Source organism: Ranitomeya variabilis, chromosome 3 (assembly GCF_051348905.1).
Source record: "Ranitomeya variabilis isolate aRanVar5 chromosome 3, aRanVar5.hap1, whole genome shotgun sequence".
In the NCBI taxonomy this organism is placed as follows: Eukaryota; Metazoa; Chordata; class Amphibia; order Anura; family Dendrobatidae; genus Ranitomeya; species Ranitomeya variabilis.
In genome coordinates, this window is record NC_135234.1 from 102,936,784 (window position 1) to 102,948,333 (window position 11,550).

General features: G+C 41.2%; 1 protein-coding gene across 2 annotated transcripts in view; it reads left to right on the forward strand.

The window, feature by feature from the left end:
• Positions 1-6,604, forward strand: part of SH2B2 (SH2B adaptor protein 2) — a 137,068-nt gene extending 130,464 nt beyond the window's left edge. For both annotated transcript variants that reach the window (XM_077294438.1, XM_077294439.1), the window contains 2 exons: positions 1,419-1,590; positions 2,787-6,604. In XM_077294438.1, the coding sequence (XP_077150553.1) occupies positions 1,419-1,590; positions 2,787-3,085 (471 nt within the window). In that variant the 3' untranslated portion in view covers positions 3,086-6,604. The remainder of the gene's footprint in view (positions 1-1,418; positions 1,591-2,786) is intronic.
• The last annotated feature ends 4,946 nt before the right edge of the window (positions 6,605-11,550 follow it).

Consider the following 11,550-nt stretch of genomic DNA (forward strand, 5'->3'; position numbering starts at 1 on the left):
TCAAACATATTATTCGAGCACAGCGAAGACACTTGGTTAGCACCCGAGCATGGTCGGATAACACCTTATCTGAGCACGTTCGTTCATCACTGCGTACCGCTAGTTAACTTCTACCTTGAAGGAAAAAAAGTGTTTAAAAGAGTTGGATTTTAAAAGTTGTTTCTGTTTCGGTAAAATCCATTCATTGGCTGCAGTTTTTTGTTTTTTTGTTTAGAAAAACAAGTTATCCATTACTCACCCTCACCGGGTCCAGCGCTGAGCCTTCACTGATGCTCCTGGTTTCTGTGATTGTTTGAAGTGCATACATCACGTCGATGGAATTGCAGCCAATAACTGAGCTGAGTGGCTCTGCCTAAGGCTACTTTCACACTAGCGTCGTACGACGCACGTCGCAATGCGACATGGCGACGTACCGACGCATACTGTGAAAGCGCTGCACAATGGAGGCAGCGGATGCTGTTTTTCAACGCATCCGCTGCCCCATTGTGAGCTCCGGGGAGGAGGGGGCGGAGCGGTCGGAAATGCTGGACACGACGCACCAAAAAACGTTACATGCAACGTTTTTTTGTGCCGACGGTCCGATGCAACACAACGCAACCGTCGCACGACGGTTGCGACGTGTGGCAATGCGTCGCAATGTGTTGCTAATGTTAGTCTATGGAGAAAAAACGCATCCTGCAAGCAATTTTGCAGGATGCGTCTTTTCTCCAAAACGACGCATTGCGACGTGCGTCGTACAACGCTAGTGTGAAAGAGGCCTAAGTTGACGCACCGAGCCTCTGATTGGCTGCAGCACTGTTAAAGTGAACCTGTCAGCAGTTTTGGCCAATATAAGATACGGCCATCACCTTTCAGGGATTCTATAATGCGGTATATCTGCCCCCAACCCGACCTGGAAGAGAAGAAAAATAACTTTTATTATACTCACCTGCGGAGCGGTCCGGTACAAGGGGTGTCGCTTTTCTTGGTCCGGCGCCTCCCATCTGCTTGTGATGCCGCCTTCCTGCTTGCTTCGTGTGCATCATCCACACAGTCCCCTCGGCACCGCACTCCTGCGCAGGCGTGCGTATCTGCCATGTTGAGGGCAGAGCAAAGTACTGCAGTTGGCATACGCAAGGGCTCTTTGACCTTTTACGGCACCTGCGCACTGCAATGGAAGTCTTCACACAGAGGCTGGACAGACATCTGTCTGAGATGGTTTGGTGGTGAATCCTGCACTGAGTAGGGGGTTGGACGCGATGACCTTGGAGGTCCCTTCCAACTCTAACTTTCTATGATTCTATGAACTCTAATCATAGAACTCCATATGTTAAAATTAATATTTTCATGACTTTTTAGTTTGCACTTTTAATACGATGAAAAGGCTTATCAATTAATAATTGTACAGGTTTTAAGTGTTGTTCCTTTTTTTTTCTCAGCACCTGCGATTGTCTCTGAATGAGAATGGTCAGTGTCATGTACAGCATCTTTGGTTCCAGACGATCTTTGATATGCTGAAACACTTTCACTCCCATCCAATACCTCTAGAATCTGGTGGCTCTGCGGACATCACTCTGCGTAGTTATGTTGTTGCACAGAACCCATCAGCCGGTAAGACTTGCTGGTTTACTTTACAGTAAGCTGAAAACTCTGCTTTGTCATGGAGGGATGTGAGCATACCTTTAAAGGTATTCAGGTCGCTGTTGTTGTGGAGATCCGTGAGAGTTTTAGTACGAGTGGCTTCTTTACCACAGTTATCTGTCCAGGTCCCAAAGAGCAGATGTCATGAGCTGCATTGGAACCTGTACACTAAATTATTCTTAACATATAGCATTGCACAATGTACTAATGCACAAGTAATTTTAGCATTTCTGTCCCTGTGTTATGGCACTTTGTTTAATATAACCAATTTATAGACAAGTGACATCAAACTAGCAGCCCGGGGTTTACATGAGCCTCATTCCCAAAATACAAAGTTGCAAAGTTTCTGCACTGTGCAAGCAATCAATCAAACAAGAACAGTTTTTAATACCTCAATCAAACTAATATAACAACTGATTTCTCTAAAGCTCAAATACGCTCAAAACCATTAAAGTAAAGCACAGATGTTTTGGGATTTTATTCCGTGGAACAATGAAAAAAAATTAGAGCTTTTCGGGTCTATAAATCATCAGTTTGTCTAAAGGAGGAATAGTGAAGCATATGCTGAAAAGAACACCCTGCCTACAGTGAAGCATTATGGTGGCTCAATGATGCTCTGAGACTGCTGTGCTTCCTCTCACATTGGAAACCTGCCTCATGTGGAGTAAGATTGATTCACTCAAGTATCATGAAATACCCAGGAGAAAACATCAGGTCTTCTTTGAGGAAGCTAATTCTTAGGGGTCATTGGATCTTCCATCAAGACAATGGTTCCAATCATACCTCAATGTACACCAAGACCTAGAAGATTCTAGAATGACCCAAGATTCCTCAGGAACACTTCCAGAAGCTGGTGTCTGGCTATGCATCATATTTACTGCAGGTCATAACAGCCAGAGTGGCTGTACGAAGTACTAAAGACACTTATAAAGGGGATGAACAACTCTGAACCTGCAGCAATAATTAAAAAAAGCATTTTGGGTTAAATATTGATAAACCTCTTGTTATATTAGCTGTGTCGGGCTATTTAAATTGTTTTGTTTCATTAGTTTATTGCAAACAGCAGAAAATTTGTACATTGTGCTATTAATTAATTAATAATAATTTTGATTACAACGGTGCAAATGATAATTTGTTAATCCATTTTTTTTTATTGTTTTTTTAAGAACCTGGACCTTCTGGTGTTGGTTTCCAGCAACAAGTCTGCAGGACTGAAACCCAATCCCAACACTACTTCTCTACTTCTGGTGGAACAAGCATCCAACCTGTAACTCCTCCAGAAAACTCATCTTCCACTCCCCATCCAGCATATCACAGAGTGGAAGGGACTCTTGGTGCCAGAAGTCGAAGCAACAGCGCTGAGCTTTTGCTCGAATCATCAAATGGAAGCACGGAAGACTACCATGAAACTGATGGGTCTCGGAGTAGGACAAGAGCTGTCGAAAATCAATATTCTTTTTACTGAAAAATACAATTTTAAGACACAGCACTAATAATTTTACACATTTATAATTTGAGTAATGGCCTATAATAATTAATAGTAAGCAATTTGATGTTATTAGAAGCCAGACCAACAACAGAACTCTAAGTGTATAGACTGAGAGATGAGAAACTTGTGCCATGGAATCCAGTGGCAATGGCTGGTAGTAATACCCCATCTTACCGGTTTGAAGTCCAGTTGTTTATAAAGTTTACTGCAGATTATTGAATACTAGAGTTGAGCAAAAAGCTTTTCCGGACCCTGGTAAAGCTGCAACGTATCGGTAGTCCACGGACACCGTACCAGAGCCCTTTTAACTTCTCCTAAATGCCCTTCTTCTGAATAGTTAGCCCAGTACAACAGTGGCTGAGGCACAATGCATGTGTGATGTTGCACCGGGTGTACTAAATAAAAGAGATGCCAGGGATGAGGACATATAGGAGAAATTTGAAGCGCTTTTATCCGGTGGCCACAGAATCTTGAAGTGGCCTCTGTACCAGGGTTCTGCAAACTTTTTTCTATGTTGTCTAAATGGATACATTTATTGTAAATTGGTGTATCATGTGTTGAACATGGATTAGTGTTTTGCTCACATAATTCCAGTCCTTATCAGAATGGCTAAAATATAGTTGTATATTGCAAGTTTGGCAATAAAATAGTAGTGTCAGAGACCTTCACTAGCTGCCACAGGCCACTCTTGGGAAGCCCCTGTCCCCACCATGTTTCTTTCCCGTTAATTTATACACAATAACTCAGAACATCTAAATCTTACACTCTTCAATTCTTGTAGCAAAAGCACAAAGGTGCACAGCACAATTCATTCCTGCATGGTTTAGGCAACAAATCCAGGCTACTGATGACACTGGCAGCTGCATTGCTTATGGACACAACTTACATTTAATTCTGCTCACACACCTACCATGGTATTCCCATCTCCAAGATCCTATCCCAATATGTAGTAGGTGTAATAATGTAATATTCGCAAATATCTCCAATTAGAAATGCAGTATAGTTCTCCTGATTCGCTTTGTCGCTTACTCTGTGTGTGCAGAGTATTGCAGTAGCTTAGGTATGCATGGTTACGACTACTCATATAATGACCGTTGACTAGAGATGAGCGAATATGTTCGGAAAACGATTGCCGAATCCGAATTTGCCATATTCGTTCCATATTTGTGCCGAATTTATGTTTGACGATAGTTTCCGAACATATTCGCTCACCTGTGCTCCCATTGACTCCAATGGCGTTCAGCTATGTACCGCGAATATTGCAAATACGGCGATCGTAATCCAAACCAAGTATTTAAATATTCACTCATCTCTAATTGTAACCATGGATATCTAAGCTACTGCACACAGTGTAAGTGGAGGTATTTGCTAATATTATTATTATTACTACACCTATTGTATATTGGGGTAGGATCTCAAAGATGGAAATCCCCCTTTTAAGTTGCACTAAAACTGCAATCTAGTGTGTTCATCGCCATTTACATTGACTTTTCAAGAACTTGGGCCATCGTCACAAACACCCCATAGAAGATGGAGATTGTAGTCTTTTGTAGAAGAGACACAGACCCTCTGCTATGGAAATTAGGCCATTCACAGGTCATCCACATGCATCATGTTACATAATGCTGTGGAACTAGTCATCAAACAGCACCGTTCTCCAGCGTCTGCCAGATCAGCACCAGCAGAGTAAATTGCAGGTCCACGTGGGTCAGGGGTAATTGAGCAGATATACTTTTGGCCTCTGTACTGTTCTTATAAAGCACAGTATGTACTTTTTAATAAATGTTGCTTATCTAATGGTAATGTTTATTAAAGTGTACCTCCTATTATAAAACTGCTTTCCATAGCTCGGTAGTATAACTGGAGGTAAGATATTTTGTACTATAAATTATAAAATAAAATGCTGCTTTAACAACTTATCAGTTTCCCCACCCGTTCACTCTAAACGCAGTGATAAAATTTCCATAGGGGCTACGTTCTCACAATGAGGTTTTGGTGAGCTTTTTATGTTTGCGTATTTTCGAAAAAAAATTACAAAGCTATTTTATTTAATGGGTGCAGAAATGGTGCAGAATATTCTGCACATCAAAAGCTCATCATGGGAACGTAGCCTTAGTCTTTAAACAACAAATATTCTTACATTGCATCTTGGCTTGGTTATATATGTTAATATTTGGTTACAGCACAAAAAACAGATTCATAAATTAATAATGTGACCTTGATCACATTAAAGTTTGGATCTAGAGTTCCGATTTATAATATTACATGTTTCACATTTGCAGGAGAATATTTTTATTTTGTAGAGCTAAATACGGAGAAAGGAAAAAAACAAATGCTTAGGTTGGCAGATTCTGCAGGAGAGCAGGAAAGCAAACTTGCAATTAACGTGATTAATTACTTGCTATTAGTTAATTAAAAAGATTAACCTTTTTTATTGTTATTTATTTGTGATGTGTTGCATTGAGTGGCACTCTTTTATCTTATGATCTCCAAGTTGCAATGATGCATTATCAAATATATACCGGTAAATGTTTTTGTCCAATGGAAATGCAAAAATCAATGATAAAATTACCGTATCCTATGAAATCCATTGTTCATCCTTACACAAATGTATGACTTTTTTTTTTTTTTTCTAAGGGGATGTTTGGCTTTGATCACCAATTTTTAAATGACCTCAAGGGCATAAACTGTTTGGGAACATCATCTATTAGAATGACTGGAAAGAGGCTACAAAGAGTGTTGCTTAGTAAGAGAAAACATTGACTTCAATGGGAAACATGCAATGCTTCATTTCCCATGTGGTAGGGCTGTAGGGGAAATGAACACTAACTTCCAGGTCCTTTTATCAATTAAAGCATAACGGAGAGAGACAAAGCGCAAATAGGGTCTTATGTGGGGAAAAAACAGATATGGAGGAAATTAGCACAATTGCGCTCACCTAGTTTGGGTTGTGTACACCCAACAAAAAACGCTGGAGGCTGCTGCAGACCCACAAGCAATTAAAGCATAAGCAATGGAAAAAACAGGTGGGTTAATTCTAAGTGTTTTCAAGCATATAGCTTCTTCAACAGGACAGCCACGATCGTGATTGTCCTGATGAAGAAGTCATATGCTTCTAAACGCATTGATGAATAAACCACTTACTGTTTAGATTGGCATCCATCATTCTTCTTCCAACACTAGTGCAGAATTAACCCATCTGGTTTTTTCCAATGCTTATGCTATCAATTAAAGCCTAGCTCTACAACTATCAGCTGTGGGAAGTCCTGTGAGCATTTTTCCATTTGGCGGATCATTTTAGCCAGAAATGATTGGTCCATTATCGACAAAAACCTTAATTTTCTAACTATGTACACTTATCAGTTTGAACTTCATTGCTAGTATGATTAAATATGTTTTCATAAATGGTCCAATAATTGTGATGATGTAAACCATTAAAAAGCTTCTTCTGATTATGGTAGCTGAGGAAGACATAGACCTACTGATCTGATAAAATCCTGAAAAACCCCTTTAAGACAATTGAAAGCCATAGCTGTAATGATGTTACAAACATCTCCCCAGAATCTTGCTGTACGGTATTGCTCCTTAGTTTTTTTTTTTTTAAATAAGGTAAATACATTATATCAGCTAGTTACAAAATAAGGATCCATGTATTGTCCAGCATCTAAAATTTTTAGTTATTTTTCCCAATGTGGACCTGGTTGCTACAGTAGCCCATGACCTCTGACCATATGTGGTCACCATTTATGAAGAAAAGAGCCTGCAGACCTCAGAAATGTAATATTTTGTAGACTTGAAGCCCCGCTATATTTGTGCATTATAAGACCCCACTGGGTTAGTACTGTGAATAGAGGAACGGCTGAGTAGGTATTAACTAGTCAGAACTAAACACAGATTCCATCTATCATTTGGCTTTATTTTTACATATTCACGAGAATAAAAGCACCTTTGATTTGCTATGAATTCTGTTACCACAATACAATAAAGACGGTCAATAATTACTATGTTATATTTTTTAGAGAACCTTGTATACATTGTAGACCAAGTGTAAACATTTGTGTTGTTGTATAATTGTTACATAATTTAAAAACTGCCAAAATACACACGTAAGAAACCGAAGTTTTGGTAAGGTAATGAATATTTCTATGTTTCCTTTCTCTTAGTGTTTGTTGCTTTTAAAGTCGTTAATAAAAGATGCTTAATTACGTCTCGTTAATTTTATATGTAACGCGTGAGAAGAGTTGATAAGAACATTTTCAAAACGTCTGGACGTGAATTCGTTAATTCAATGCAATATTCATAGTCATTTCAATAAAAGTGCCAATATACACAACACACTAAAGTTGGCAAAAATAGCTGAGATAAATCATAATAAACATTTGTCAGATAAAATCTAACAATGAATGATCATTGTAGCTGACCAATCTCAGGCCGAAGTCATCTGAATTGAAGTTGGCCGTGTTAGATTATTTTGTCTGATAGTGGAATGAAATATCTTTTCCCTTGTTTGAAACAATTTTACAAGAAAAATAGTTGGTTGAATATGTGTGGCCAAAATGAATGACTGTAACAGCCAATATGAGCTGCAGTGTGCAGGACCTAACTATCAGTCAACCATCAAATTATTTTATCCAATATACATTGTTATATTAAGATGCTCTTTTGCAACATCGTAGATACTCGTAATATCTAAGTCAGCTAAACCTGCCAAATTAGGTGAGACTGAACGACCAGGTGATATGTAATCACCTGTAATTTATCATGTAGTTAAATAATGTAATTTAATGTATGGGTACCTCCCCAAATCTCCCCCCCCCCCCCCCCCCACAGCTGATATCGGAGAAGCCAAGAATCAAGAAGGTGGAATTTCACCATGTGGTTTTCAGAGTAGATAATCAGCTGTTGTCTGATATCATCTGCACAAGGATCAGGCAGTTGAAATGTCAATGCCAAATCTTTTTGTTTTCAGGGAAGATAAGCTTCTAATATAAGTCTTGCAGCGACTTTCTTCTCTCTCCAGGGATGGAATTCAGCCAGTTCTCACTGATTTAGGGGAACTGGTTGTTAAAATTGCTAGCCACCTTGGCGAGAAGCAATGCCTGCGACATTTGTGCTGACGTCAGCTGTCGGCCTTTTTCGCGCCGAATATGGAGCAGGAACAAGAGGATGTTGGGGGAATGCTGGCAGGTAAGAAGGATATTTTCTTTTATTTGTGTGTTACAGAAGAATGTCATATGGGGGACATAAGGGCCCAGGATGGGGGACATAGTGGCCCAGGATGGGGCATTATTACAAGAAGGTGGAGGACATTATTACAGGAAGGAGCCATGATGGGTGACAGTTACTGTATGGGGGCCAGAATGAAGAACATAGATTTGGTTGATGGTGGCAAGTGAGGGACATAATTACTGTAGAAGCCAATCAGGGGACATTATTACTGTTGTAAATAAAATTTACTTTTGAGGATACTGTTTTCTATAGGGGAAACAAAAGGGAGGTCCTGTTACTGTGCAGGGCGGCCCTATGTCGCTTTTTTTCCTCCATCTGGCGCAGTGTAGAAGTTGGGGAATGTGCTGCAGAAGCTATAGATGACTGCCTGTTGCTTTCTACAGAGACGAGTTCTGGTTGGAAAAAGTCACAGTGGTCTGTTCTGGATGAAGAAGAAAAGCGAAGAGGAAGGACTTCATTTAGAGATGTCACTGGTAAGTCACTCTATTACTTGTACATTTACATTATACACTTTATACTATATATAGCACTCCTGTGTATAATGTCACTAGTGATTACTGTTACAGAGAACGAACACACTTTCTAAGCCCAATATCCGTGTGGGCACAAAAGCCACAAGTGTCATTGCAGCATATGGGTGTTACACACGGAAAACAGCCACACGCAGAGTTACACAGACACGTGGACTGAAAGTCTTAATGGGGTCCTGAAAGCTGCAGGAGGACATGTAGTGGCAATCTGGAAGTCATAAAGGAGTCCTGAAGACGGCAGACAGAATGCAAAACTCCAGAGTAACAAAAAAGTCTTAACACCATGGAAGCCACAGGCGAACAGGAGACATCCTGAAAACCACTGGACACGCAGCAGAGGTCCTAGAAGACTGAAAACAGGTAGCAGATAGACGTTCAGAGTAATAAGAGAGTTAAATAGCATGGAAGTTGCAGGCAAACAAGTGAAGACCACTGAGGGGTAGCAAGGTTACAGGGAAACTGCAGACAAGCAGGTGAAGTCTTGAAAACCACTGGCAAGTAGAGGGCTTACTGGAAACCGCAGACGAACAGGTGAAGTCCTCCACTGACAGATAGCAAGGTTACTGGAAACTGCGCCCTGTGCACATTCAAACTAAAACAGTTACTAGAAAGTGTTCTCACAATACCAAGATACAGGTGTGTGTCTTGGGAGGAATTGTACAGGCCTAAGAAATACGACACATGGGAGAACGCCAGGCTACTTGCAAAGCACGACGTGGAGCAGAAGAAAATCTAATGGACTGGTGCAGTTGCATAACAATTACCTGTATGCTGCATATTCTATAAATGTGAGGTGCTATAACTAACCACAGTTAGTTAATATGCCCAGGCAACGCCGGGCTCTTCAGCTAGAATTATATAAATGTAACGAGACTGCATTTTGATATCCCAGGACTAGGGGCTCCTTCCCTATCCCTAAAGCTACGGGCATCCTAGCTATCCCTGCATCCCGGATTACTTAACAGTGTAGAGACCAGGACCATGTACCTTGCCTTATCAGCCTTTATCTGTCCTCTCCCCCACCCAGGGAAGTAAGAAGTAGTTATATATAAGAATACACAAACCAGACTAGCAAGGGAAGACATACACAGATAAATGAAAATACCAATCCTACAAATATGCACTCACAAACTACAGAGTGAAACACCGGGAAGTAAAAGCAAGAAACAACCAAATAGAAGAGGATGCATACAGACAAATCACCAAGCAACAGTCTTTACAACAACACTCCAAACACCTCCAACTCCACACCAGGCAGTATAAAACCAACACTAGCAATTCTGATTGCCAGAGGGGAGTATATAGAGCAGAGGAGAGTGGCCAACAATGAACAGCGGAGACCATCAAAGCAGAAAAGCTTCTGTGACTCAACTAAACAGACCTAACCTATGCACTGCTAGTGGAGGGGGATTGCAAATGATGAGGTAGAGGGGGAGGAGGCCTACAAATGATGAAGTGAAAGGGAGTGGGACTGCAAATGATGAAGTGGAGATGGAGGGGGACTGCACATGATGAAGTGGGGAGAGGGGGACTGCAAATGAAGTGAGGGAGAAGGGGACTGCAAATGATGAAGTGAGAGGAGGGGACTGCAAATGATGAAGGGGAGGGGTACTACAAATGATGAATTGAAGGTGAGGGTGGGGACTGCACATGATGAAGTGAGGGGGGTCTGCAAATGATGAATTGAAGTGGGGGGTGGGGAGAGCAAATGATGACCTAAGGGGACAGCAAATAATGATGAATTTTAAGGGTGGGGGAGAGAAAATGATGTATTGAATGTGGGGAAGAGCAGTTGATAATGAATGAAGGGTGGGAGAGAGAGAAGACATGACAATGAATTGGGGCGGAGTAGGGCATGTAAATATAATCGGGGGAGCGGGAGGTACATAATGGGGGCATTGAGGACGTCGTATACTACAGAGTCTGCCTATGGGGTGCTGTCTTATACTACAGGGTCTACCTATGGGGGCTAACTTATACTACAGAGTCTGCCTATGGGTGACTAACATACTACAGAGTCTGCCTATGGGGTGCTGTCTTATACTACAGGGTCTGCCTATGGGGCGCTGCCTTATACTACAGAGTCTGCTTATGGGGCGCTGCCTTATACTGAAGAGTCTGCCTATGGGGTGCTGCCTTATACTACAGGGTCTGCCTATGGGAGCTGCCTTACGCTATAGAGTCTGCCTATGGGGGTGCATTATATAATATAGAGTAGGCCTATGGGGAGTGCATTATACTATTTGGAGTCCTATGGGGAGTGCATTATACTATATTGAGGACTATCTGGTGCATTATACTATATGGAGGCTATCTAGGGGCCATCATATGTGTGGAGATCATCTTACAGTGTTGGAGCCATCAAACAGTTTGGGGGCTACTAAAGGGCCAGTATACTGTGTGGGTGGTACTATACAGTGAGGGGGGGCATTATACTGTGTATAAAAGAGCATCATACTCTGTATGGGGGAGCTGTACAGGGGGGAGACTCGGGACATTATACAATGTAATGTGGGCCCTTATTGTTATAGGGGAACTCAGGTTACTGTGACTGTCAAAGGGGAACATACAGGACAATATTACTTTTTATAGGACAAAATGTGGGCACTGTTTTCTATGGCACTTGCACCCGGCATTACTGTATTCTAGAGGGTTGCAGGATGAAGAGTGTGCGGGTCGGGA